Source organism: Eutrigla gurnardus, assembly GCF_963514095.1.
Source record: "Eutrigla gurnardus genome assembly, chromosome: 12".
Classification (NCBI taxonomy): domain Eukaryota; kingdom Metazoa; phylum Chordata; class Actinopteri; order Perciformes; family Triglidae; genus Eutrigla; species Eutrigla gurnardus.
Genome location: NC_139926.1, coordinates 16,056,545 through 16,084,368, shown reverse-complemented (window position 1 = coordinate 16,084,368; position 27,824 = coordinate 16,056,545). Strand labels below are relative to the sequence as shown.

Below are 27,824 nucleotides of genomic sequence, written 5' to 3'. Positions count from 1 at the left end.
ATATTCACTCTCAGGAAGTAAGTAAATAGCAAATAATGTATAATTGACAGCCAGTGGGAAACGTAGCCCTTAATAGTCTGAACAAATGAGCTCATCTCTATGGTATGCAAAGAGACAAGGGAGGTCTTATGATCTGGAAGTTGTCCATAACTAGACAATTACACGCTGTGTCTCATTTTAACAAGTTCATTTATGACACACACATTTAAGTCTGAACTCGTTCATGAAAACTATTATATATATATTTGGGTTGAGAGCCAACAAAGCCTGAAGATCAAGTTTAAAACCATGCTGACAGCTCACAATGACTGTCTTAGTTAAGCATTGGTGCTAACTAAAGTACAGAACAAAGTCTTTTCTTCCAACTCAAACAAGAATGGGAAATGTTCCTTGGTGAGGACCGGACGTGTCCTCCTAAATGTTTTCGGGTGATGTCATTTGCAGGAGCATGTTGTCGCACCAGCGTTGGCAGTTAAGTGTTGACCATCCAGTTGACTCCCAGTTTCCGTCCAGTCCGAGCTGGAGACACCCACTTTTCAGTGGAAACAGTCGAGGGTGGGCGGTGCCCTCCCTGGAAGTTGAGGTTGAGCTTCAGGTGGTGTGCAGATATCCACTTAGAGACGTCAGCCAGACAGCAGAGATTCACGCTGCCACTTTGAGTTCCAGGGGGAAAAGACAGAATTAGTCTAAAGATATGATCTGATTACATTTGTCCAGACCGCTCCTTTCATGCCTTATGTGAAGAGTACGAGAACCACAGGGCTAACTCGAACGACACACCACACTGTGACAAACCTGAAATGTCACCACTGGAACACATTACTGAGATAATGCCCTTGCAACTTATCAAATAGGCAGGAATAGACGAGCAGAGAAAGCTTTCTTAGATGAATTCAGTCCAAAGGTGGGCTGCCTGATGCGTTTCCACCTTAATATTAGATGTGCATTAGGACAACTATTGAATGATGGATGTGATGTGGTGCTGGCTTCTCCTGCTTTTTCCACATTTCCTCCAGTGCTCATCATGGCCTGATGAACTCCCCGAGTTCCCAAGAAGGGAAAATATAGGCAATAGGCATTCTGGGTACAGGAGCCGACACCTCTGCATGCTGTCTACATGGAACAAAGACCTCCGAGGCATTCTCCTCTAAGAGCCATTATCCCATTTGGAACAGATCTCCTGACAATAACTAGCATTATAATGTAATAAATCACTTTTCTTCTGTGTGAACAGTGGACAAGACTGTTGGATCAGCCTTGTTTTATAGACCAACCTCCTCCAGTAAACAGCCAGCCACCTGAAACTATGAAATCACTGAGGTAGCATTTATGACACTTGATCAAATCTCTATTTATAAATGGTGCATCTCGGTTTTTAACAGCCGACCTGGTTGTGACGCACTAGGCGTGCTTTGGAGCTCATAAAGGGCAACAGATGCTTGAAAGTAATTTGGATGTAAATACAGATGCACAACGTCTCCATCAATAAGTGTTAAACCTTTGACCTTGTTCTTCTCCGGCTGTGTTCAATCCTCTGTCTACTTGAGTATTACTCATTGTGGTGGGTACTGCTTTATGGACAGTTAATTGTGTGAACGTTTAAACAAAAACTAATACAAAATCAAGCGGTTGAGAAACTAGTCAGGGAAACTTGGAAATGTATTGCATGTATATACAAAATATTTGTTATAGGTAAAGCAAGAAAAAGTATTTTGCTTTGAAGTCGCATCCATTTGAGGTTTTTGGAAAAGATAAGGGGTTGAGCACGGTGAGAGGTGATCAAATCTCAACTTACAAAAAGGGTGAATCATGCTATATTTGTAAAATCTCCATTCTGGTCCTCTATTGACAGTAAGCCTGCATTTTGTCACCGGTTTTTAGTACATGAATTGGTCAGAAAACTTAATTATGTTAAAACAGATTTCCGCTGAATTTGATAGAAAGAGACAGGAAATGCAGAGAGAGAGAGAGAGAGAAACATTATCCAGCAAAGGGCCCTCGGTCCTCAACCATGCTGCGTTGAGGGGGCTTAATGGGATGCACTCTACCTGATTAGTTACCAAGGTGCCCCGTGAAACAGCAGTTTTAATGAGAACTTTAAATTGTAAGCCCGTCTGCATTACAACACAGCAAACAGGAGGCTGAGACTCAGTAAGAGGGCTGTATCTCCCACTGCAGCTCGCTGGACAACAAACCCTTAAAGTGATTGGTGTTCGGGTTTAATTTAGACACAATTTCACGGCAGCTGTACAAACTTAGTTGATCAACGATATACAACAGAGGAAAGCAGTAAATGATATTCATATTTGACTGTTTCACTATTAATAAAACAGATGGGAGAGTGTCATTCCGTTGGGAGCATTCAGAGGTGTCATTTTCCACGTATTTCGGCTGATCCACAGCGATTGAGACCCTTCCAGAGGCTGTCACTTTAGCAGCTATATATTCATTTGTGCTGCCACTTTCTCAGCAGCCTTGAACCCCATGAGGTTTGCCTGATATTTCTTTATACTCTACCTGTCACTTCACGGGAGAAGGCAGCCCCGTTCCCACAGCCTCACCATATGGCAGACTCCGTCAGCTCACCTTTCGTCACCCTCTCTCTCTCTGTCTGTGTCCGTGTCTCCCGGGCTTCAGGCTTGTTTTCCTATTTATTTCCCTCTCACAGCGTGTTTCCGTCAGGCTTCACAATCTTCAATACAGCAATTAGGTTCTTTGCTAATTGACAGTGTGCGTTCACAATCATCACCGTACTGAGAAGACGTCAGTTTATTTCCTCGGAAACTCCACCGTCATCCCATATTTTAGCAAGATGGCTCCATCTTTCTCTGTCTGGTGTCTTTCCCCCCCCCCCCCCCCCCGCTCCCTATCTCTCTCCCGCTCTGCTTGTAATCTGCCTGGTATCTGACTGATGTAAGCCGGATGTAATACCTTTAATGATTATGTGTTGTTGATAAGATAAGCCTTGTGGAGCTGTACAAACCTCTCGAAAGCTATTCCCCCCCCCGAGAAACAGGAAGAGGTGTCATGTGGTATTCATTTGAATAAATAAATGAAATAAGGTAGTGTGTGTTTGTGATTGTGTACAGGCGTCTGCTTGTTTTCTGTGTTTTTCGAGTGCCAGATAGTGTGTCATCCCCCCCCCTAGACTCATTTTGTCTAACTGGAAAAGACGAGGACGAGGGTGGTCGCTGGAAAAGCAACACATCCCCAGGCAGCCACGGCTCTGTCTGGTCTTCCATTATATCGCCTGCACGCGCTTCGCGCTAGCTTGGAACTAGGTTGTTTCCATGGCGACCGAGAGTTTGACGGACAGGTCTGTGCATGATGGCCGGTCCGCTGTGAGAGCTTCCACCCTCTGCTGTCATCCAAAAAAAAACGAGATGCTCAGAATTTAGCGTGTGTGTGTATCTCGAGCGCTGTGATGTTTTCACTGTCAGGCTTCCTGTGGGAATGAAACATTTGTATATTCACACCCCAAACACTGCTCGTCTACTTTTAGGTACAAACGCCTACATCGTATTCTCTTCTCTCTTTTTTTTCTTTATTTTTACAGCCACTCCTACACTACCATAGTACAGAACATACAGGCACAAAAGACGTGTGAAAATTTGGCTTGTGTGCTTCATTTTGCTTGATCGTAGCGCACAAAACAATAAACACCAAGCCTGCCGAGTGAAACATGGCAACCTGTTATGTTTCTATGTGCTCTAACTGAAATCACATTTCGGTGCAGGATTTGACTTGCAATGAATTGACTGTTATATTGTATATTCAACCTATGAAAATGATCTGAATATTTCTCAATATTAACTTCAAATTCTGCGAATTGTTGCTCGGAGTGATTTTTGGATTTCCTGATTTTCAGTCCCTTAAAAAAACACCATGGAGATGTTTTTTTCATGCATTTAAGGGATGTGAAATAACTGCAAGTCTCTCTCTCTCTCTCTCTCTCCTCTCTGAATCCTATTAAAATCACTCTGTTCCGGCCCTTTTTCTCTCCGTTATTTTCAAAAGAGATGTATCAAAGTGTGAGAGGCAGCAAAGCCCTCTTTAAAGGATTACTGTGTGAGTAGGATGAGATTTTTCATTTCTTTTCCCGACATCATCCCTCTCTTGCAGCCCGGTGCATGAAAACCATATTGTTATTATCACTTGTTTTTCTCACTCAGGTAATAACAATAACAATTCCGATCTGTACACAACAATAGCTCCGTCAAATAAGCCGGACTGCGGCTGAACCGGTTGCATCGCCTGCTGGACTCTCAGTACACCTGTGACACTATGTACTTGCTAAATCCAAATAAGTCATTTAAGATGCAGAGCACACAGCATTCCTGCATTTATCTCACCTGATGTCTATTTAGCATACAAGGTATAGTGCACATCCTCTCTATTGTCACACAGGTAGCTCACTTGGAATAATGTGGGCCGTGATCCTCGAGAATCAGTGACAAAGAACCTGTCCAATCCATGGAGAAGTTAGGTGCGATGAGGATTTGCATGACAAAAACAAATATTGTGATTTGCTATTAGGATCAAATGGAAGACGGGATGAAATTGCCTCCCCCCCTCCCCCCCCCCCCCCCCCCCTCGTCCGTATAATTTCCCCAACTCTCATTCTGTCATATAGAAGTATACAGAATGTGATCGATGCATTATTCATTCCCACTGTGGTTGACTCCTGCCAGGAAGCACAGTTTTCTTTTTCTTTTTTTTTGCAGCGGGACCACTTGTTTTGCATCCCCTACATGTATGCAACATGAACTGTACACCCAGAACACCGTAAATATGGTGCATGTCACCATATAGACCAGCGAAGCCACCGTTGTTGGCTCTGTGAGTGTGTTGTTTTGAACCTGCTCTGTGTAATTTCACTCAAGCTCTCTATAGGCTTTGAACGCTTTGCTTCCCCTCTTCCCAAACTGGCCAGACTCCCCCATCAGATATAATGAGGGAACATGGAAGCCAAACTAGAGGTTTTGAAATGGTAATGAGTGAGGCTCCCTGCGACTAAAAGAGACAGAAGGACTGATTTAGCGCAGCGGAATTAGAGATTGGAAGACAGTAATGGGACACATTTAGATGGCAGTCATATATTTAGCTGCGGTGCATGAAGAGAAGGAACGGAGTGAGTTAAGAATGTAGCCCTCAACATCCATAACGTCTATTTATACCAAAGGGAACGATCGCTCCAGAAAATTACAACGTTGCGAGATTACTGTGCAGAATAAAGCGCAGAGCTTTCCAAAAACGTGCCCCCGCAGTTTGGATTATTGTTGCTATGGAGAAGACAACATAGACTACTATAATGGATGGCAAAATAAATTAAAATATCATCTTTGTTTTCATCGTAGCTCCGATCTAACCACTTGACACGGAAAGCTCGCGAGATGCCTTCCAGCTCGCGTGAATGTGCAGGTTTCTCAGCTAATTGTCTCTCCCGCTCTAATTAGCAGACCATGTGTGATAGATTACGCTTCGGTGTCTGATCACCTCTAACACATTAGTTAGAAATGCATGGAAATATGTGATGCTGTGGAGAGCCGATACTCCATCAGTGTACACTCACACGTGTTGTTGTTGTTTTGTATCAAATGTAACAGCGTGCCTTTAAACCCACCGCATCTTCCATATTCCAACATTGCCAACCGAAAAAACAAGATTTTCAAATGTTTCAAATCAAACTACTAACATGTCTGACTACAAGCATGTCACTCATGTATAAGATAAATCATGTTTTAACCACTTAGGAGTTTGCCGTGACCTGGATTTCTCATTTTCTCCCGTAGGATTGATCTACGGCGACACGCTGTGTGTCGTTTAAAACTGGCATTTGGAAATCTATTCCTAAAAATATCAGCTTACAGTAGAGCTACAGCCTTTTTTTTTTTTTTTTCCACCACAGCATCTCTGTGACCTCATGCTGCAGGCTGTCCAGAGGCAGCCATTAGGGCCCTGGAATGAGAAGGTCTTTCTGCGCACTCATTCAAGTGTGACACCCGGTCCGGAGGGGGGGGGGGGGGGACACATGGGTCATCACAGATCCATTCAGGGCTTTCAACAAGAGTGTTCGCCTGGCATGATGCCCCTACAAGGTCACCAGTCCATGAGATAACATTTATACAACCATCTCATGCTTGGTTGGACTACATTAGATGGGAGAAGGGGGCAGCGACAAAGCAGGGGTTGGTTGGACGGTTGGTCGGTCGGTTGGACGGTTGGTTGGGCGGTTGGTTGGTTGGTTGGTTGGTTGGTCGGTTGGTTGGGCGGTTGGTTGGTTGGTTGGTTGGTTGGTCGGTTGGTTGCCTCCAGGGTAAGAAGAAGTAAAGGATCGAGGAGACACTGTTTAAAACCAGCTGCTCAGCCACTTTTACCGTGGAGTGCTGTTTACTCACCCAATAAATTATTTGTGTTGGAGACCGCGTGCCGATAATTTGAGCGGTGTTTGCGCGGATTACTCTGGAGATAAATGTGGTGTTTGGATAAGATTCATCCTAATTAGTGATTCACCTTTTAATAGTTGGCCCCCCTTGAGTCAGGAGAGAGAGAGATGAAGAACACAAACAGACTGAAAAGGATAGTAAAAATTAGCATTTGGTGTCCTGTGTGCACTCACATGATGATGATGATGATGATGATCATTATTGTTGGGGTTTTTTCTCGCAGCACTCTGAAAGAGTCAGCGCTGCTTGAATCAATGTTTTTATAGAAAACAGTGGATCAAATTTCTAAGGGTACAAACAGAGAATTGTTGGATGGCTTTGTAGTTCCCCCCCCTCAAACAGTTTATTGTTTTGTTTTTTAACGGCCCGCATGCCTTCCTGTTTTGGTGCGTTCAGCAGCTAAATAACCTGATATTTCCCTCAGGATTCGGTGGAGGCCAAAAAAGTGCTGCAATAATAATGAATACTGATCTTAAAATCAGGTTGCACGACACAGGAAGGCGGTTTGTGTGGAGGGCGGCGGCACAAAGAGCAGGACTATGACACCAGAGTCCAAGGTTTTGGTCCTGAATCCTGTACGTGGTTCCATTTTAGAGAAAGATGGGATTTTCAATTAAATGGAATACATTGTGCCTCAAGACACAGCAGACTGTTTTTCTGTATTAAATCATGACCCCAATTTTCTCCATCACCAGGTGCTGCCAGAACTCATAAAAAGGTTTGATAATACTGTGGTCACTATAAGCAGATATTGTACCGCTAAATTGGATATTTTGACAGAAAACAAATCCAATTGTTGTCAGCGTACAGTGAGTTTTCTATATTTACACATTATGTAAATACAAGCTGGGCAGAATTACATTTCCTACAAAACAAAGTTGTATATTAATCTATTTAAATGCTATAGATCGTGGTAGATAATATGTCAATGTTGTGCTTATTCAGCTGCCGCAGAGTAACCAAATACTATAGCAACAGTTGAATGTAAGTAAAGAATAATGTTCAATTAGAGAATAACATCTCATCAATAAGAATGTTAAACAAAGATAAAGTAACAGGAAGTAATTACGAGATAAAAGACTATGCAACGCTGCTCTCAGACATTTTCAATTTAAACAATAAGAACCAAGATTTATCTATAATGCTTTAAACCAGCCAAAACTATTTCTGTCTTTAAAAAGGTGCACATTGCTTTATTGATTATATGCGTAATCTCTATAGGGACAATGAAGGACAAAGAGAGCATGACCAGGGCAGATTTACAGGACTGGAACAAAATAAGTGTTATATTCTTATACTTAACCACCAACATTTCATAATGTCATAATAGATCAACAAAAACCCAAACTGATACCGTCAACACAATAGTTTTGCTGCGTTTGGTTTCTGTGGTTTAGTAAGTCTAAATGCCCGACTGGAACTCCTCCAGAATATTGTTGTGTTTTTTTTTTTTAACTCAGAAAGGTGTTTAAACATTAATGGATTGCTTAGAAATAAAAGGTTTTATGTTGGCCCCCACCTCAGCTGGAGTTCACTGCCGAGGGTTCTGAGTGGAAGAAGAACTCTCAGATGTGTCTAATCGTCTGTCTAAGACTCGTTGATGGAGGGGGATTTGACGCAAACAGCACACTTCATATTAATTCGGGTTGACGGCGGCCCGGCACTTGGTCAGTCATTACATTTCATGCTGTGCTGCCAAACACTGTTCAAAACCCAACGAAATCAGTTGTTTCATGAATTCTAATGGAGATACCAACGATGTCAGATCTGTGTGGCTCATTTGGGGGGAAATGTGTGCAAAATGGTCCACAAGAATATTCCTCTTTGATGGAATGACTGGATGAATATTTCACTCTGTGTAAACAGAGTGGCTTCAATGAAGCGTTACAAAATATAAAATAAGACACGACAAACAACGTGGGAAAAGTTTATTTTTACAACCTTAAAGAACCTCAAGTGGAAGAAAAAAGGGCGAATGGAGCTGCATGTTATGCGGTAAAAGAACTTCAAAAAAATAAATAAAGGTAACTGCATTATAAATAATTAATGCATCCATTTAGACGATCATTTAGAGAGCGGGTTCAAAGCCAAACGGGCAGCAGACTGGTCAGTGGTGGTTTCTATGCGTGTTTCACTGAACACAACAAGCCACTTACACATGCAGTCGTTTGAAGTCAACGCAAACAACAGGTGCTCTCAAATCGGATCTAAGTGATATTTTTTTTTATATTTATGCAAAAAGCAAAACGGTGTAGAACAATCTGTGACCAGCCGGCCGCCGGATCGCTCACATGAGTCCTTCTGTAACCCGGCGGTACTTTAACTTTAGAAATCCTTGTAAGAAATCCTTGTAGATCAAAAGCACTCTCTTACCTCTCTCATATCTTCCAAAACATCCAAGAGGCTTGTGGTTGATGAACTAAGTCCATAAATGTTGCGAGGGAAGTGGAAAACCAAAATGTTTTGAATAATGAGGTCATTATTAATTAATTGTCTCCACTCATAATAAATACCTTTGTGTTTTTCCTCTGTCTTTTAAACGCCACATCAAAAATCCAAGGAACTGATGATGGTGATATTTTATAAATGCATGTCAGTGATCTTCTTTGAAAATGTCAGATTAAATATATCGAGATATCCGGGTTGAATAAAGGTTCATTAAAATATATTTTTTATTTCTTATAGCTGCTGTTGACTTCAAGAAACTTCTACAAAACCACATGAGCAACTATTATCTATTTGAAGTGACTTAATAATTGAATAGGTTTCCTGCTGCGATGCAGCAACAGCAATCTGTTCTCACACACCGGCCTGTCTCCTGGCTCCCGCTACACAAGCACTCCTCGGTGTTGCCTTCAGTTAATATATGCAACCTCAAACACTTAATACCCGGACACTCAGCTGTGTTTCGTCTCTGTGTTCTTTAACCTTGATTACAAAAAAAAAAAAAACAGTCCAACTCTGTGGGGAATCAGAGATCTGGAGCTGCCGAGATGAGTTCAGTGACATGAAAGAGCAGCTGGATGAAACAAACTCTCCCTCAAGGCCTGGCTGCTGCTTCTGATACTTCCACAGACGCACCACAGGGAGAAGGCTGAATAAGCATTATGGCGTGGTGAAAAACATAACCTTAAGGTGCAGCTCATCTGCAGCAGTCACCCCACCCAACCACACCGAGTCAATGCTGCTCCGGCCTGCGTGTGCTTCTCCTAACGACGCGGTTCTCCGCTGTTTGCATGTACGCACATTTTCACAGTCCATTTACAAGATAACCCGCATTCGGGATTTCCCCCCACAGTATCGAGTTGCTCATCAGAAACGGGAAGAATGTTTTTCATAATAAAAGATACGAAACTTCCTTTCCAGATAGGACACTGATCAGCAGAAAGCAGTGCACAGCTCACCAAAAAAAAAACATCTGTGTGTGTGTGTGTGTGTGTGTGTGTGTGTCCTGTGAGGAAATACGGACCTCAGCTTCTCAAATGAACCGACAGACAACAGTTATACTTACGCCAATGTAACAACAAAACAGAGATTTGTTGTTAAAATCAAAATCAGTGCAGCTCGTCAGAACAGGAAACTATTCTCGTTACAGTTGATCTGTTGATCTGTTGTTCAACAGAAAGACCAAAAATTTTGTTTAATGTGAAAAGGATCTTAAGACAAGCTTTTCTAAGTAGAAATGAAAAAGAAATCTAGTTTATTCCTTGGATTGTTTATCTCTCGTGTGGTGACGGTAATGCTCTGGTGCCATTTAAACTGGAACTGCGTGTTTAGCAGTAACAGCTTCTATCTGCGATCTGCACCGTTGACGACATGTTTGCATATGTCAGCTCATACGTAGCATCTCCTCCAATCCAAACAGCACTTTCCTCTGTGCAGCAGTTTCCTGTTTGAACCATCTGTAAATTCACTTCCTGTGTGAGTTCCTGTCTGCCTAGAGAACCAATGACAAGGGGTTACAAATCTGCCATGACTTCAAGCCCCGAAGACGTGTTGAGGGGGGGGGGGGGGGGGTTGTGATGTATGGGTGAGTTAAACAACCAAGTGTCAGAGGTCGCCAGACAAAGATCTGAATGTGAGGTGGAGTGATGGGTGAGAGGAGCGGGGGTGGAGCAGACGCCAACGGAGGCATGGAGCAGGAGACGAAAGGAGACGGGGGAGGGGGAGAGGGTGGGGGGTCACAGGCCTAAATGAAGAGACAAAAGGGTTAATGTTGGCGTGGCAAAGTGAGGAGAGGAAGTGTGTGTGTGTGTGTGTGTGTGTGTGTGTGTGTGTGTGTGTGTGTGTGTGTGTGTGTGTGTGTGTGTGTGTGTGTGTGTGTGTGTGTGTGTGTTGAGGGGGGCTAGTGTCGTTGGCAGGGTGGTGATGACAAACTACTTCCAAATCTTGAATCTAGTGTTGAAATTATTAGTCAATCGACAGAAAGTTAAACAACAATTTTCATAATTTATTAAATATTTTAACTGCACCTCCAGCGTCTCAAATGTGATGATTTGCTGCTTTTCTATGGTTTATATTATTTGAAATAAGATATGTTGTTATTTGGGACACAAATCCAGCAATTTAGAGACACAATCTCTAAGATTTGGTGTTTTGTGTTCAATAAATCAAATTTATCTTGTGATGTTTGGCTATAACTTTGTGATCACTTAATTTCATGTTGCATCGGCATCCGGTAAATATTGTAAATGTTCTAATTTAAATTCTTGTTTTTTCTCGCCACTGTTGCTGTAATGCTTGTTGGGACTTTGAAATTGTATTGACTCTGGAAATTTTGAGCGTTTTCTAGTCCTGCTCAATGTGTTAAGTGTCCTGAGATGACTTCTGTTGTGATATGACACTATAAATAAAATTGAATTGAATTCTAATACTTTGATTTACATCAAGAACCTAAACTTCAACAGAAGTGGTTGCATTCTCTTTACTGGCCACCGGGGGGTGACTCCTCTGGTTGCAGAAATGAGTCTATGAGGGATTATTACCTCAGTAAACATTGTAAACATAAGTTTATGGCCTAAATCTCCAGTTTCAAGTCTTCTTCAATAAAGCATGATGTTCATTTTGTGATTATGGTCCATTCCGAGAAAAATAGACCATAAAGCAGGGTATGATCGAGGGCGTGGCTGGGCCACATTTATTCAGAAATATCATCAAAGTATCCCATAAAACAATACACAGATGAGCACTGATGACAACACGAGAAGGAAGGCGGAGGGCAAAGTAGGACAGCAGATCCATGTGGAGGGAGAGGCAGGCGGCGGCAGTGAATGATGTAGCGAGACGCATAAGACAGATGGAGAGAGGAGAAAAGGGAGAAAGCTACTAAAGCGAGACTTCCTTTTGAATGGCTTCCCCCCGTGGGTCTGAACATCCCCCCCCTCCTCCATGATCTCCATCTGTCCTTCTTTTTTCCCCAAACATAACTTAACACACTAAGAACAAATATTATTGTATTGCTGCCAAAATAGATTAGATTAGTCTTTATTGTCTCCCCGAGGAGACATTTGTCAAAACAACAGAGAGAACAGAGGTACGTAGCAACACCCACTGAATGCCTGTGTGATAAAAAGCTACATGATAATGCTGCACATTCATTTTTTTTAAAAACAAAGCAGTAAGGGATCCTCCAAACTCCAATCACTCAACAATTTGGCTTTTCAGCAACCAACCCTGAACTCCCTTCATCTCCATCTGTCTCTGCTTTGCTCTCACCTCCACAACACAATAGAAGCTTCATTACCCGAAGACACACCGTATCCCTTCTTCCTTAGGATCACTTCCTACTATGATATATTCACTCACACATTATATATGATCCATCTCCAGCTCGCATCTTACGCGCCGCGGAGCTGATAACATCATACGTGCAGTGATTCAGTGTCACATTCATTACTTTCCCTTCTCCGTGTGAAGAGCAGGTACGGGCGGAGAGGGGGAAGAATGTATTTCCTCTGGGCTAACTTTAATTTTCTGGCTCTACCTTTCCGCCTGCAACACGGTTTCGTAGACGTAACAGGCTGATCTGATATTGTCCTTGGTTGGATGGATTCGCTGCAAGAGGAATCATAAGTCTGAAAGCGCAATCAGCGAGAGAGGCAGGAGAGACGGGGGGGAAGAGAGGCATCAAATCTTCCTGATATTCGTGAAGACAGCGCCAAACACTTTGCTCAAGGGCTAGCTATCTATTCTCTACCCATATGCTCGTATATTACGAGAGGGGGTGTTGGGGGGGTTTGGGGTCTGCAAGCATGACAAGCTGGAAATGATATTCAATGCATTCTCAGGGAGAACAAACCCCACATATACAAAAAGACTGCTGCCTGAATGGAGAAAGGTCTGAAGTCATTTGTGCTTTAAATCACAATGAGTATGAGAAAAACTGAAAAAATACATTTTTCTTTTAAAACGTCTTCAGTTTTCATTTGCAACCGCATAAGACTTTGTTGAATGTGTCACTATATGCTCTGTTGTTCTGCCAAGGTCACTGTGGCTGATGGGGAAGGAGAGGAAGGCAACGCCGCTCACCGAGATAACAGGCCGTAATCAGAAGAAAGTGAAACTAGGATCAAACATGGACCTCTGGCATGAAACAAAGTGAGAAAAGAAAGGAAGGAGAGGTGGACAAACAGAGGAGACAGAAGGTAGGTGGTGGGATTTTCTCATCAGGGCCAACACATCAAATGTTGCCCATTAGGAAAAAAACGCCCCTCTCTCGGTTTATCAGAGCGAAGAAGTTTGGTGGACGCCAGAATAATACTGTGGAGAGCCAGACTCAAATATGCCGTCTAGAGAAGGGGATTTGGTGTGTACAGCATACGGAAATGAGGACAGAATTGAGTAAATTCCTCCTTACGTAAATCTTTTCCGCATGAACGATTCTTCCTGTAGACTCGAGGGTTTAATAAGCTGGGGAGGGAAGAGAGGGGGAGGGAGGGGGGTGTTTTCCTCCTCCCGTCTTCAGCCAGCTCACTCGGCTGATGAAGAAAAGAGGGAGCAGATGAGTTGTTCCTGAAGGCAGGGCGAGGACGGACTAAAGAGAGGTTAGCGTCTCCTCGTGTTCTTGTATTTTGGGCGCGTTCTGCTGGCCACTCTCCACCTTATAATCCCAGTGGCCGGGACTGTCAAATCTGTCTATTTTAATGAATCCCCCGCAGATTAGCAGAGACAATTATTCTAATCCAAGGGGATACTCAAACCTAAACCTGATGCTTCTTTCTTCATTCTCCCAATCAGCCGGCGCACATGGAGAAAGTGTCCCACCGAGGAAGCGTTTCAAATCAAGAATCGCTTCTCAAAACATATCCGGGACACTTTTTCACCGCTTTCACTGTGACTGAACGAATCGTTTCCTGCACCTTTTTTTTTTTTCCTCCCCGTGGCTTTGATAAATATTCATCCGGCTGATGCCCGTGTCCTGCTGCAGTGCAGCGTGTTACGGAGCCCTAGCTGTGAGGGATATTGATGAGCTGTGGGTCTGAGGACGCTCAAATCACACAGCAATCAGGGCCTCATCATCATGGCTCCTGCAGGCCGGCCGATCAGTGCAGGCTTAAAGCTCAGGTGCGCCTCCTTTATTTTTTAAAAAAAAAACAGGGCATGACATTACCCAGCCATTAGCCGCGGTAAAGCCTCTGTTGTTTCACGTCGCACATACCGATGGGATGCATTGTGATGTTTTTTCTAAGCTCTGCTCAGAGCTCGGGAAGTCTAATCCAACACGGAGGCGTTCGGTAGCATCCGGCATGCGGTGGGACGGTGAAGTGGCTGGTATGCAGTCACACACACACTCGCAGCCAGTCGAATCACACGGGGGTGGGATTTTGCGAGCCTTTAAACGCGTCTTGGGGGCTGGATAGTGAATGTTATTATCCAAAGAATCATGACAGGAATTCAATAACGGAGCTTTTGTCCTGTGAAACTTTGCTCTTCCCATAAGGATCCTTCTGTTTCTGTCCCCCCCTCTCTTCCTCTCTCTCTCTCTCGGCTCCCTCTTTCCTCTATCCCTCTGCTCCTCTGGGCGGAACGAGTTAAAAGCATAATACTGGGAGTACTTGAGTGCAGAGGATACCTCTTGAATGCTAAACAGCCTTATCAAATAGCACACTGCAGCACAGGATCTTAGGTACAGATGGGCAGCGAGAAGCGGAGCAGACATCTGACAAGTCTGCATACTTCTACGCCGTCCATTTAAACGCGACCCGGAGCAGGCTCGGGGAGGATCCTGGTGGCAGGACGTTCAAGACGGATTGTAATCATTTGCAAATTGAGTCTCCATCTCTGGGTTGGAGGCAACACAGCAGATAATAGACTTTTTATTGCTTGGAAACGTAAGCCTTTAAGACATTCCTCATAGAAACATAAAATGAAGTAAGCGTATTGAGAAAAGGTACTCGCTTAAACCAGCTCCGGCAGCTTGATTGTCTTGATTCTCTGGCTGCACATAAACTGTGTGATTGAGTGTGTTGGCTTTCACAACCCACAATATAAAAGCTATATTCCTTTCGTACAAGCGTGTGGAGACCAAAGGAGATCCAGTAGGAATATTAGACTAATTTTGTAAGATATAAATCACGTGCAGCGTGATAATTCGCCTGAAATGCTGTTTTTATCCACTTCATTTCTTCATTATATTTGAATCACTGAACAAATAGCACATGAAGAAGCAGTTCTGAGGTGTGAAACCAGGTTCTCGTGCAACATTATCCCTGCAAACTCAACTGGTAAATCAGGCCTCCGTCTTTCTGCTCCCTCGTGTTGGAAAAAAGTTCTTCTTGCGGCTTTGAACAAAAGGATGAGAGAAAGGTGTGATTTGAATTAAGTGGGTTTTTTTCTTCGTCTTATAAAACGAACACCATTTGTGCCAAGAACACAGATGTGTATGTAGCCTATTGTTCATGAGTCGCAGAAGCAAAAGAATGGATTCGATGAGTAGAAAATGCCCCATGTGAATTATTTGAAAAGCAATGTGCACATCATCATTTCCACATGGTGCACGAGTTAAATGGTAAACTATATCTCCAAGTCTTTTTCTGGCTTCAATGGGAGACCGAAAGAAAAAAATGAAATATTTACTATTCGTCGATCAATCAAGAAAATGCAAAAATGCCCACCAATCACTGGTTCCAGCCTCTAGAATGTTAATACGCTTGTTTCATTAGACATTTCAATATATCAGCTTGAGCTGGGGGGAAATATAATGGACATATTTCACTATTTTAGAGATAGGATTGCTTTATTGAGGAAATAATCTGGACTAATCAATGAGAAAAATAATGTTTAGTTGCAGCCATAAACGATGGAGTTCCTGTTAGTGGTTTAAGTTAAGTGTACGTTTACAGCTTTTTTTAAAAATTGGGTCACTGATAAAAATCTCAGTCTATTAACCAATTTGTTAATCCTGACTGTCTAAACACAACAACTATTAACACACCTACTTGGCATTCAAGGCGCAGATATCCTGTGATGCTGTCATATTACTGTATTTCTGTTGCATGCCCACAAACACAAACACACACACACACACACACACACACAAAACATTTCAGCTGTACAACACTCTGCCTACACTGTTCCTATTTGAGCTCGGATGAGAAGCACAGTGTGGCTGTGGGATGAGGAGGACAGGACACTGTGTGTGTGTGTGTGTGTGTGTGTGTGTGTGTGTGTGTGTGTGTGTGTGTGTGCCAAAACCATTTCAATCCTCCAACTCTGCTCTAATTACACATAACAGTGTTGTCAGTGAAGCGCCGTCTGAGACAGAGAGCAGAAATAGCAAACTTTCTCTCTGCTCTGCCTCGACTTCACACACACACACACACACACACACACACACACACACACACACACACACACACACACACACACACACACACACACACACACACACACACACACACACACACACACACACACACACACACACACACACACACACACAGTTTCATTAAATCTTTACGCTGTGGCTCTCACAATGCTACGCTGTGTGTGTGTGTGTGTGTGTGTGTGAGGGGGGGGGGGTTGTCTCGTGGCTGTTAAATGGCTGTTAAATGTTTAAATGCTGCTATTTCTTTCTACATCAACGTCTGTGTGATGTGAGCTTTGCATAACCCAAGAGCTTCTAATGTGGACGGCTATGGGAGCGCGAATGTGCCACAAACTGAGAGCGGCGGCGATGATTTTTTATGCAGGAAAAAACAAAAAAGTCAAATATTAAAAAGACATCTTAAAGGGTGTTGTGCCATGTGCTGTGAGCCACCTGTTCATAGATGAGATGAGCTCCTGGAGGTTTTCAGGGGAACGCACAGAGAGCATTGTGGGAAAAAGGCTTCGGCGCAGCCAACGTGCTACACCAGGCAGCAGAGGAGGGAGACGCCTCGGACAAAACCTGGCTGGAGGCTTAATTTAACATCTAAGAAAAACAGTAGGTGCTGACATAGATTTCATCTGACAGCCGCCGCCCACTTACACTCAACTTTCTCTCTCTCTCACTTAATTTCACACTCTCTCTCTCTCTCTCTCGCTCTCCTCGCAGTCGGTTTCTGACAGACACACACACACATCTACGATACGTGATGCAACATCTCCATTGAGCTGTAATCCAGAGTGAGCATCCATGAAATAAATAAATAAAAATGGAGAGGCTGTGGAGATGTTGTGGATGTTGTTCGTATGAACAGAGAACTGTTTCAAGGTACAAACAGGAACTCCGATTGGCTGATTTCCATGCATTCATAGGAAACTCCCAACAGTTGCTCTCTATTTACTGTTTAGTCCACAATATAATGTGTCCCACTGTCAGGCTTTCACTGGAGAGTAACAGAGTACATTTACTCAAGTACTTTAACAGTGTTTCTACAACGCGGTATGGCTACTAAGGATCTTAGAATACTAATTAAGTATTGTATCGTTGGCTGACACGATGCAAACACATAAAGGCAACAGGTTTAGGAGAGACCTACAGACTGAATGTGTATTATGTATTCTTGAATATTATTTGGAGGTGTACAAAACTGTCGCCCATGAGCCTGAGTGTATTTGTGGTGGTGCCTCCATGATTATACCCTACACACCGGATAAAGACTGCAGCAGTGTTTAATCCAGGGTTACACTCACGCCTTGAGTAAAGAGGGAAACAGTTGTCTGCACAATGTGTGCCGGATGAAAATGTCCCAAAGGTTGGCTATATTTCATCTTGTCTTTCTTTCTTTTTCTTGCCAACTACACATTATATGGTACTTAACACAGAAAAACCCCAAAATAGAGTAGCGAGAAAGGAATAAGTGATTTCTCTTGGACTCGGGCCTCGTCATGAATACCTCCTAAAAGGCATTCCACAAATTCAAATAGCATTGTCACTCTGCTTAAAGCAACCGTTTCCCTTTGAGGGTACACTTTTCACACAGGCTGTGGGAGAACATTTGCATATTTTAGAGCTCCACTGATGTGCTTTCTTTGCAGCCAGAGTGGTTCGTCTCCCAAACGGCCATATTAGCAGATCAATATGAGCTACTTCATATAATCATTGGAGAGGGTTATGACTGTGGAGCCTACCAGAATAGATCTGTTGCTGGTTTCCTGACACTGTCCGCATCGTAGCAGTTACATCTGGCTTGTGCATGGTGTGTAACGATATGCAAAATGTGTGTCGTCAACATGATCGTGAGTCTAGACTTCAAATCGTGAGCACATTTCACAGATGGTGCATCTTCTTTAAAAAAAACGTGCGGAAGTTGAAGCTGCAGGATATTTTTCCAGACGTGTAATTTATGGATGGCACAATAAGGAGAACCACGAGAACAAAAGGAGGACAATGGTGCCACTGTTCATAGACAAAGGATGGATCACGGCTGGCATCGTGTAGCTGGAGGCCTGTAGTCTGAGCTGGTACAGTGTGAACAGATACAGTCTGTGGTGTGCTGCCATCTAGTGGTCACAGAATGAAATGTTCATCACAGCCATTAAAGTGTTTGTCTGGTCAAGGGAAGAACTACATTTTTTGTATCAAAGGATAAAAAAAACAACCTGTGAAACGTTAAGGATGCTACACAAACGAGGCCTTGTATCCTAATAATGTATTTTCTTCTTGCGGACAGTCATTTACATATAAATATCAACACATTCCTACTCCCTCTGCCTGGTTTCGTACCACCAATAAGCCAATAAACTCCCATGTGCGAGGCTACTTTTGTTTCATCTTTCTTTATTGAACAAGAGAGGAACTCATTAAAAGAGTGTCAGATTTAAAAAATGCTTAAAAAAGCACCGTTCAGTGTGTGCAGACACCTGTTCATCTGTTGCTCAATTCACATTATTAAAATGTACACAACCAAAGATTCAGCAATCACGACATCAACGCACAAACATGTGTTTTTTTAAAATATACAACAAAAATGAAAAAGACAAAAATAATAACAACCTCATATAAAACCCTCTAAATATGTTTGAAAGGCAATAAGAAGGAAACAATCTATACAGCATTTATCATAATCAGCGTAGATGAATAACAGTTACTCGCCTGTAGGTGGCGCAAGAGAGCTTATAAAAATATACTGAAGAGCTGAATTTGCTCCAAAAGACTGAGATGAGTCGGAAAATATTTTAAAAAGTAACAGCACTAGAAAGAGCTGAGCGAAACCCCGGGCTTCACCGGACTGAGAGTTTCAAAACGATACGAAAGGAGGAAAGTTTAGTCAGCAGTGTTGGTGAAATCTTCTGTAACTTTTCGCGTAATACCTGTAGATCCGGCGAGTAGTCGCCAACAGTCAGACTGGAAGTAACTTTCCTGACGTCAGACCGGAAGAGCGTGTCACCCTCAGATCATGAAGGAGTGAGTTTGTTTGTAGTGCTTGATCTGTGGGAGAGCAGAAAGACGTACAATGAACCATTTCCTTTAATTGGCCGGGGACCAGCCTTATCAGCAACTTGACCGTATTTAATGGCGACCCAGTGAGCGAAACGAGCCCGGACACGATAGGGATCCCTTTGATCACTCACATTGCGGATGGGAGGAGGAGGAGGAGGAGGAGGGTTGTAGGACTTGATGCTGAAAGACAAAAGGGTGGCGGTTCAGTCTGAGCTTGTTACCAGCCAATTACACAATAACAAAATAACACACAGCTGCAGGCCGACACGAGGAACCCTCACCTTTTTGTCTTCTTGTCCTCTGTTCAAAAGAAACGACAGAGAAGGAAAGTTAATGTCATGATCACTATCACACTTGCCAAAGTCTTTGCACATTTGTTTCTTAACCTTCTAGCAATAGTGGAGAGGAATTAATACGTCGAGTTCCCTTGTTTCTGCATAACAAATATCCATCCATCCATTTTCTACCGCTTATCCTGTATTTAGGGTCACGGGGGGGCTGGAGCCGATCCCAGCTGTCATTGGGCGAAGGCAGGGTACACCCTGGACAGGACGCCAGTCTATCACAGGGAGACATGTAGAGACAAACAACCATTCACACTCACATTCACACCTACGGGCAATTTAGAGTCACCAATGAACCTATCCCCATCCTGCATGTCTTTGGACTGTGGGAGGAAGCCGGAGAACCCGGAGAGAACCCACGCTTACACGGGGAGAACATGCAAACTCCACACAGAAGGAACCCGGGCCGACCCGGGAATCGAACCCAGGACCCTCTTGCTGTGAGGCGAGAGTGCTACCCACTACACCACCGTGCAGCCCCTTAACAAATATAATATTATATATATATATATTATATATATAATATTCACTCTCTTGTAGCTCTCATGAGAGAAATATCTGTCTTCTAGACTCCTAAATGATCCACTATGTCCATAGTCTCTAATGTGGTCTGTCTGCTGTTTGGTGGTGAGCTTAGAAGACAATTCATTTATTTTTTTATTTATAATATCTTTATTCATCTTTTCACTTCAGTGAGAAACCGATACATTCCCTAAAACCAAAGGGAAAGTGTTCTTGATAATTTTCTGTGAGTTGAGTGCATTTTGCACTATAAGTTTTTGATTGTGAAACCTTTATTTGCACACCTACATTTTTACATTTTGGTATTTATACGTCTGTACACAAACCTGATTTCCTAAATTCAAGACTTTTGCGTGGAAGATTACAATTGTGTCAAAAACATCCAGTTGCTGCTAAAAAAAAACACCTGGATGGCTACTTTGAGTAAAAACATGTGTTACTGCTGACACGCCTGTAATCCCCAAAGACAATTATGTTTTCACAGGTGCAAAATTAACTAGAAGTTTAACTTGTTTCCTAAGTTGCACCTGATTCAAATGTATTCATGAATGTATTATGAATGCAAACGGCTGACATAAAAGCGATGATTGCATCAGGATACTCACTCTTGCAGCAGCCTCGGTATCGGCAGACACACACACAGATGCAGCAGAGAAGCGTCAGCGTCACAAAAGCTGAAGCGCCTGCTATCAGAATCGTCATATACAAAGGATCTAGATGGAAAGAGAGGATTTCCTCAGTCTCTATTGAGTGGAGTGAGACATGTAAACTCTAAAGAGATGATTTTTTTTTTTAACACTTACATTCAATCACTTTCAGTTGTTGGGCCACACAGCTCTTGGGCGCCCCCACGTTGTTGGAGGACTCGCAGCGGTACATGCCTGCGTCCATCTTGGTCACACTAGGAAACTTCTGCTCCAGACAAAGACAAGGTGGGAGTTGATATAAAGAGATCCTCTCTCCCAAGTCGTCAAATAGCGGCGTGTACTCACCAGCGTGCCCCTGCTGGTGTCGACGCTGTACGGCGTTCCCGCTGAGACCGTCAGAGCGCTGTTGTCTTTGTACCAGCGGTAGGTGGCGGGAGGCACGCTGAGTTTGTCCTTACAGAGGAGCTCAAGGCCGGAGCCCACGAACACGGAGCTCGGCACCTCGCAGGACGGGATGTGAGGAGGCACTGAGTGAGGGGAGGAAACCAGCTCCAGTCACAGTGAAACACATACAAAAATATAGGATTTTCATCTTTTGTCCCACTTTGACTTGTCGGATGTTGATGTTAGAGGTGCGTAACGATTAATTTGTTGCATTAAAGCACCGATTTCTGCAATCGATTTACCAAAATGTGACTGGATTGAAAATACTCGGCTGATTTACATTACCATTTATGTGACATAACTTCATTATTGCAAAAATGATTAAAGATTAGAGGCCGTACTACTAACTACAACAGATTCTTTTCAGGAATACAAAATATTACCATGCATTTTAAAACATCCAAGGACATCCATCCTTGTTTCCACTAACTGGGAGCCGGAGCCACCTGTCTTTTACAGGGCTGACATTCATAAAAAATAAAAACCTGCATATCCGCGCTAAGCCCAGTGAGGTAAGTGATTGTGTCAAGGAGACAACTTCATGAGTTTCCTTTGAAAGCAGCATGTGGGCCTTGATTCATGTCTGTGAAATTGAGTTTTAATGGAGGTGTCCCCGTGGTCATTCAGTACAATTCCATTCCATTCAATTATCTCTTCCAAAATAACTACTTTCATGTCAAGATCTCTCTTGTTTAACGTGATTGCTTGAGTGATTGCATAACTGTTTCCAATCAAGTGTGGCTAACCAGATACTGTCAAACTGCTAGAGCTTATAAATGTAGTTTTCTATCCATTTGTCTCACACCAATACATAGACGTTCACCCTAATATGTGCAGATGTACATATTACACTAAAACCTGTCCTACCGAGCACATTGAGGGTGACGAGAGCTTCTCCCAGGTTGACGTGGTCCTCGCTGGCCGTCACCTCACAGCGGTATTCCCCCGAGTCTCTCTGAGTGACCGAGTGTATCGTCAGCGTCGCTCCCTCCACCTTCGCCCGCCCCGCATAAGACTCTGTAGCGGAATGAATCAAAAAAGTGTAATTATGATAAAACATAATGGAAAAGAAAAGGCAGCAAAAAAATCAGCCAGCATCAATTTCACACAGTAAGTGTCCATCACTCACCGGTTAATTTGTGATTAAAGTACACAAACTTCACCCCCTTCCCTTTCTTCTTCCACTCGATTCGAGGGTTCTGATCTTTCTCGGTCCTGAACTCGCAGGAGAGCACAGCATCTAAAAACACAGCAGAAACATGACTTCCTACGAGTACAGTACATACTTCCGTTTCAATCCGCAGGTAATTTCAATTAGTCTCAACTCGGAGCTCATGGAAAGTGATCAGCATTAAGTACTGTATTAATTCCCTGTGTTGTATTCATTTCTACACCTTTTTGAAGCATGAAATGAGACATCGGCTGTTATCTTAGTTGATTTTCCATGAGGATGAACTGATTTGTTTTACTCATTAAAGCAGACAAGGGTCTTTTAGTTGTAATTATATGTGTTTTGCATTAGTTTTTCTGTGGATTTGATTGATATCACATGTAATATCTCACTTCCTATCTCATCTTTACTATCAAAGTGTTCCTAAATGCACACATTCATGTCATTTATATGAATTCCTCGACTGCTACTCCCTCATTACTCATCTGATATTACAGTTCAGATATCATATGAGTCATATTTACCCCCATTTTTCTAATCAGAAGATGTTTTTTTATCCTAACACAGGGAGTTATGTTGCTCTTTATTCAAGGTGAATCTAAAAAAGACCTAAAACTTCAGGCACATTAAACACTTGAAAGTAAATAAACGAGAGTCTCACCGGTGTGCTCGTGGACCTCCACTCCGGGTTTACTGCTGCTTACCGTCACCGAGAGGCACACGGGACCTGCAGGGGTGAGAGGATCCATCAGTTCTTGTAAAACATCATCATCTCTCCCAGTCTCTCATTATTGTCTCGAGCAATAATTGCAATCTCGCTGCATTTGACGTGCTAAATATATCTCGTGGTTTCAGAATGTGTTGGAGCTTTTTGCAGAGACCAGAAACCCAGACGTGGAAACAGGATGATAAAAGAAAAAGCCCATGAGATTGAGTCACGGCCCAACATGCACCATGTGTAGAAAAGTACAACATTCATTTCCCACAACAGAATATGTGCTTATCTGCTTTCTTTTTGTGTGGACGCACACATGAACGAGTCATATATTGTGTTCAGCTACGTCCCGACGGTGCCAGGAGAGGTGGCGTACAGGAATGCAGGTGATGGATGACTCTCTGACAAGCTGCTTCATCCCGACCTGATAACCTCTTTTAGGGGACTATCCCCTTCAACACACACACACATACACATACACATATATATAGAGCTTGAATTCCTGCTTATTATGATGGAAGAAATTCTCAATGGAGAATCTTGTACTTGAGAAATATTGATGCATGCATCTTGTTTGGCATCTACAGAGAGAACATTTGGGAGCAGTACTTCAGTAGTACCGTGTGTGTGTGTGTGTGTGTGTGTGTGTGTGTGTGTGTGTGTGTGCGTGTGTCATACACACGCATGCTTTCCCTGCGCGGACAAAGCAGCTCTTTGTGACAGTAACATTACCCTCCTCAGCTGGCACAGCACACACAAGCCCAGCGATGTGTGTCCTACACACATGTGAGGCTCTGATTGAACGTTTAACCCTGAACCCTGAGCCCAACCTAAAACCTAAAGCCGATTTTAACAACACGACTCAAATGTGACCATGAACTCAGTGTAACCTACTGTATTAAACACAAAACAATTATGCAGAGGTGCACTTAAGTACAAATACTGTACTTAAGTGGAATTTTCTGGAGTCTTTACCACTTTTTACTTTCTTCATTTAAACTTATATATTACACCTTACATTTTCAAAACAGGTATGTTACTTTAATTTAATGCATTTGATGGGAATTATCCATTTTTCTTTCTCTTGACGCAAGATTCAGCCTTGCAAAAAAATCAGCCAGTAGAAATGTCCTTCAGGATACTTTTTACTTTATACTTTAATACATTTCAGAGTCTAGTAAAGAAGTTGAAATCAGTTTTAAATTGGCCGTCATGCCTTTACCATTGAGTGGATACTAACAAAACATTTCTGCAGCAGTACTTAATTGAAGATAAGGATGTTTTTCATCTCTGAGGAAATTTGTCCCTCATGAATAAATACAAGGGAAGATCAAAACAATTATAAACATAAGGCATTTTGTTTGGGGAGCAGCCTCTGCCCCTTAGAAATCCCACAGCAACTTCAGACGCATTTTATCCAGATAGCAAGTGGTGGTTTTCATCTCAGTCCATAAACAACAGGGTCAGTCGGGGGTCATCTTTAAACTGAAAACTGCTGGGATGGCAAACTCCTCCACGGGGCCACGTCATGCGTTTCATCACCCTGTGGATCTCTAGTTCAGACGGCATCAAGAGCCGGTTCAACGTAAACATGGAACCCAACCACAGCCACTCCCTGCACAATCTCAGCCTCGGACGTCTTGAACACATCACACGTCCTCCTCCCGGCGAGCACAACGTCGGTCGCACAAACTCACAACAAACCCAGAAGTCTGCTTCATGTTGGAACAAGGAGTTGTGTCGCAATATAAATCTTAAAAACTTCTCTCTTATCAAAGCACTTTCTTGAATTAAATAGTCACTTATTCAAAATTCTCATTTAAAATTCCTGCATTTCTGAGTGGCTGTAAACAACTATTAGGAAGAATGGGAGATCATAGTTTATTTTGTTTTTTAATCTTTTAATTTTTCCTTTGCAGATTATTTGTTTATTCAAGATGATTCCATATTAAGGTCCATTTAGAGGGTTATGGTATCTTATGCTCTTTTTTCCCATTATTTCTTATTGAAGGTGAATTGAGTTGTATAAAGATGAGGTGAGGATGATGCCACATTTGGCAAGAGCAGGGTGTAAATAAAACACTGTGGACGGTCTGTTTATTTAAATGACATGAGGATGAACTCCCCACATCCACCCACACCAGTATTTTTCTACAGTCCATAAATTCCTCCTTTTGCTAAATAATTAAAATACTAAATATTTAAATCGTTTTTTTTAAAACGTTACTATATTTTTCTGACAAGCCAACATTTTAAGTGCAATACGAGACGACAGAATCCCTTTTTAAAATGATGGAGAATAAAGGAGCATCCTATTAAAAACACACCACAAACTGCGGAAATAGACTACAAGTTACACGTGCGTGTTCACGTTATAAATCGGGCCACAAATATTGTTTTGAAAACCCAAATTATTCATCTGAAAACGTAACTTTTGCAAAATGTTGAATAAAGTTTGTAAAACCATTAAAAAAACTCACTGTGCATGAAAGTGATGAGAAGCGGCAGCGCCAACATTTTCATGGTGATCATTGTTAGTCGGAGCGAGTTCAGATCCGTCCTGAGGCCTGTGTGTGTGTTTCAGACTCTGGGGTTTTACTCCAAACTTCTTCAAGTTGCATCTGCAGCGCGCGCGCACCCTTGCGTCTCCTGGACAACTGACGGGGAGCGCGCACGTGGGGGGGGGGGGAGCTGCTGCTGCTGCTGCTGCTGCCCTGAGACGTTCAGGGACACCCACTGCTGCAGGCAGAGAACAAGCACGGGAAATATGAGCTCGTTTTATTTTGGAAAATAGTCTGTTCCCTTGAAAATAAATCCAAATTGTATCTGAATTAGCAAGATTATTATAGAAAAGATTCATGGGGGGAAAACTTCACTCCAAATCCTGCAAGAAGCTCTGATAGCTTGATTTCAGGGGAGCAAATATGCCCTGTTTTAAACAGTTTATTCCTGCACAGAGACTGATGTGAGTGCAATTGAGGTGCGATATTAGTTAGATGCTTTATAGTCTCACCACGTAACATTGATGCATTTCAGACGCATCATCTCTTTTGAAGCACGCCATATTGGTCCAAGCGAGCCTGCAGTAACATGCAGTGTTCGGCAGATTAGGATGGGCTTCACCTCTGAAGGTGACTAGTCGACAAACAACAACATATTAGGCCTAAAGACACAAATAGTCGTTGAAGTAGTCTATCATTCAGGAAAAACAGGGCCTTTTCTTCCCTCAAGTGAATGCATTACACTCACAAAGCTGTTTGTGCTGCCATCACATGTTAAAGGGCATGTAATCCATCATTTAAAAGGACAGAAACCACCATGGTCGGAGCTGTGGGTGTAATGGGAGGTGCAGAGACGGGACAGCTGCTGGCTGAGCTACTGTGTCCTTGGCTATTAGGTTTCTCACCACCACCAGCACCACACAACGGCTCATTGTCGCTCATTCTGGTTAATGCACACACATGCTTACATTTGTGGCCACATGCACACATACAAAGACACACTCGGGGGGCCATCCACGCCGACACGTGTGCACACGGGAGAAACACAAAGTCACAAAATCTCTGCTGCAGCACCTGTTCACAATCAGCAATCCCAGCTGCTTTGCTGCGAGCAGGACGCGGCGATGTCACGTTACACACACATCCATGACCACACGGCTAACGTTACACAAACCCAGTTTACATACATACTATCCCCAGATAGTGAAGCTAACATGAACCAAACAATTCAGCTATTACCTTTAGACTGCACAGATTCAATCAGTTATACAACTGGCAGTCAACACAAGGTAGAGATCATGAGTCCTCCCAAGAATACAATATTTAAAAAAAAATAAGTTTAAACAAACAGTCCAACATTTAAAGACAAGGACAACTGAGCCAATCAAAGAACACTCCTTTATTTTAAATACATCGACTGATAAAATACTATTTTAAATGGGAACTATTATTGTTGTAAAAAATATTTAAAGGGCATCGGCATTGGTGGGGCCTACTTGGTAAAACAGTGATTACACACTCTCACTCTCTCTCTCTCTCTCTCTCTCTCTCTCTCTCTCTCTCTCTCTCTCTCTCTCGCTCTCTCTCTCTCTCTTTCACACACACACACACACACACTCACTGCAAACTAATAATGAAGTGTATGAAACTTGGCGTGCGATCCTTATAAAACACAAAGAAAAGATGGTCAGTTTGTCTCTGGCAGTGGGGCTCCTCAGGGTGCTGGTCCCACCACCATATATTGAGGGGGGGGTCGGGACCCCCCCCCCCCCCACCTTTTAAAAAAAGTGTTTGGACCCCCCCCCCCACATTTGCCATTTAAATATTAGTGGATGACGGGTCTAATTTGTCCAGCACTCTTTTCATTGCTTTACGATCAAATCCGTTCCACTTCATCAGTAAGAGAATACCAACAGCAATAACCTCAGCCGCAACACTGCCGTTTAACACATCCGCAGTTTACAAAGCTGTCAATTGGGGGGGGGGGGGGGGGTACGGCACCTCCCAACTTGGACTGATCCAATTTTGTTCAACCTGATTGGCTCAGCCTGACTCTCAGCCGTCACTGACTTCCCTCTGAAGTTACACAGAGAAAACGAAAACATGTTGAAACGAAAAAAGGTGGTGGAGATGAGAAAGAAACGGGTGGCGTGGATAATTTAAGTAGCT

General features: G+C 42.9%; 2 protein-coding genes across 2 annotated transcripts in view; one reads left to right on the top strand and one right to left on the bottom strand.

Moving 5' to 3' along the window:
* Positions 1 to 27,824, top strand: part of tmtops2b (teleost multiple tissue opsin 2b) — a 206,600-nt gene that overhangs the window by 64,612 nt on the left and 114,164 nt on the right. The window lies entirely within an intron of this gene.
* Positions 18,653 to 25,727, bottom strand: jam2b (junctional adhesion molecule 2b). Its single transcript, XM_084023729.1, has 10 exons — positions 25,635 to 25,727; positions 23,101 to 23,166; positions 22,398 to 22,508; positions 22,136 to 22,285; positions 21,170 to 21,351; positions 20,981 to 21,089; positions 20,783 to 20,890; positions 19,593 to 19,611; positions 19,443 to 19,491; positions 18,653 to 19,299 (listed from the first exon to the last, which is right to left on the bottom strand). Exons 1-10 carry the CDS (start codon positions 25,684 to 25,686, stop codon positions 19,261 to 19,263), a joined length of 885 nt encoding a protein of 294 aa, XP_083879855.1. The 5' UTR covers positions 25,687 to 25,727; the 3' UTR covers positions 18,653 to 19,260.

Bases quoted from the DNA above. Each gene is read 5' to 3' on its own strand.
- jam2b (XM_084023729.1), bottom strand. From the start codon at position 25,686: ATGATCACCATGAAAATGTTGGCGCTGCCGCTTCTCATCACTTTCATG. The intron at 22,509-23,100 runs GTGAGACTCTCG...CTGTGTTTTTAG, and splicing joins GGAGGTCCACGAGCACACCG to ATGCTGTGCTCTCCTGCGAG. The intron at 22,286-22,397 runs GTGAGTGATGGA...ATTCCGCTACAG, and splicing joins CTTTAATCACAAATTAACCG to AGTCTTATGCGGGGCGGGCG.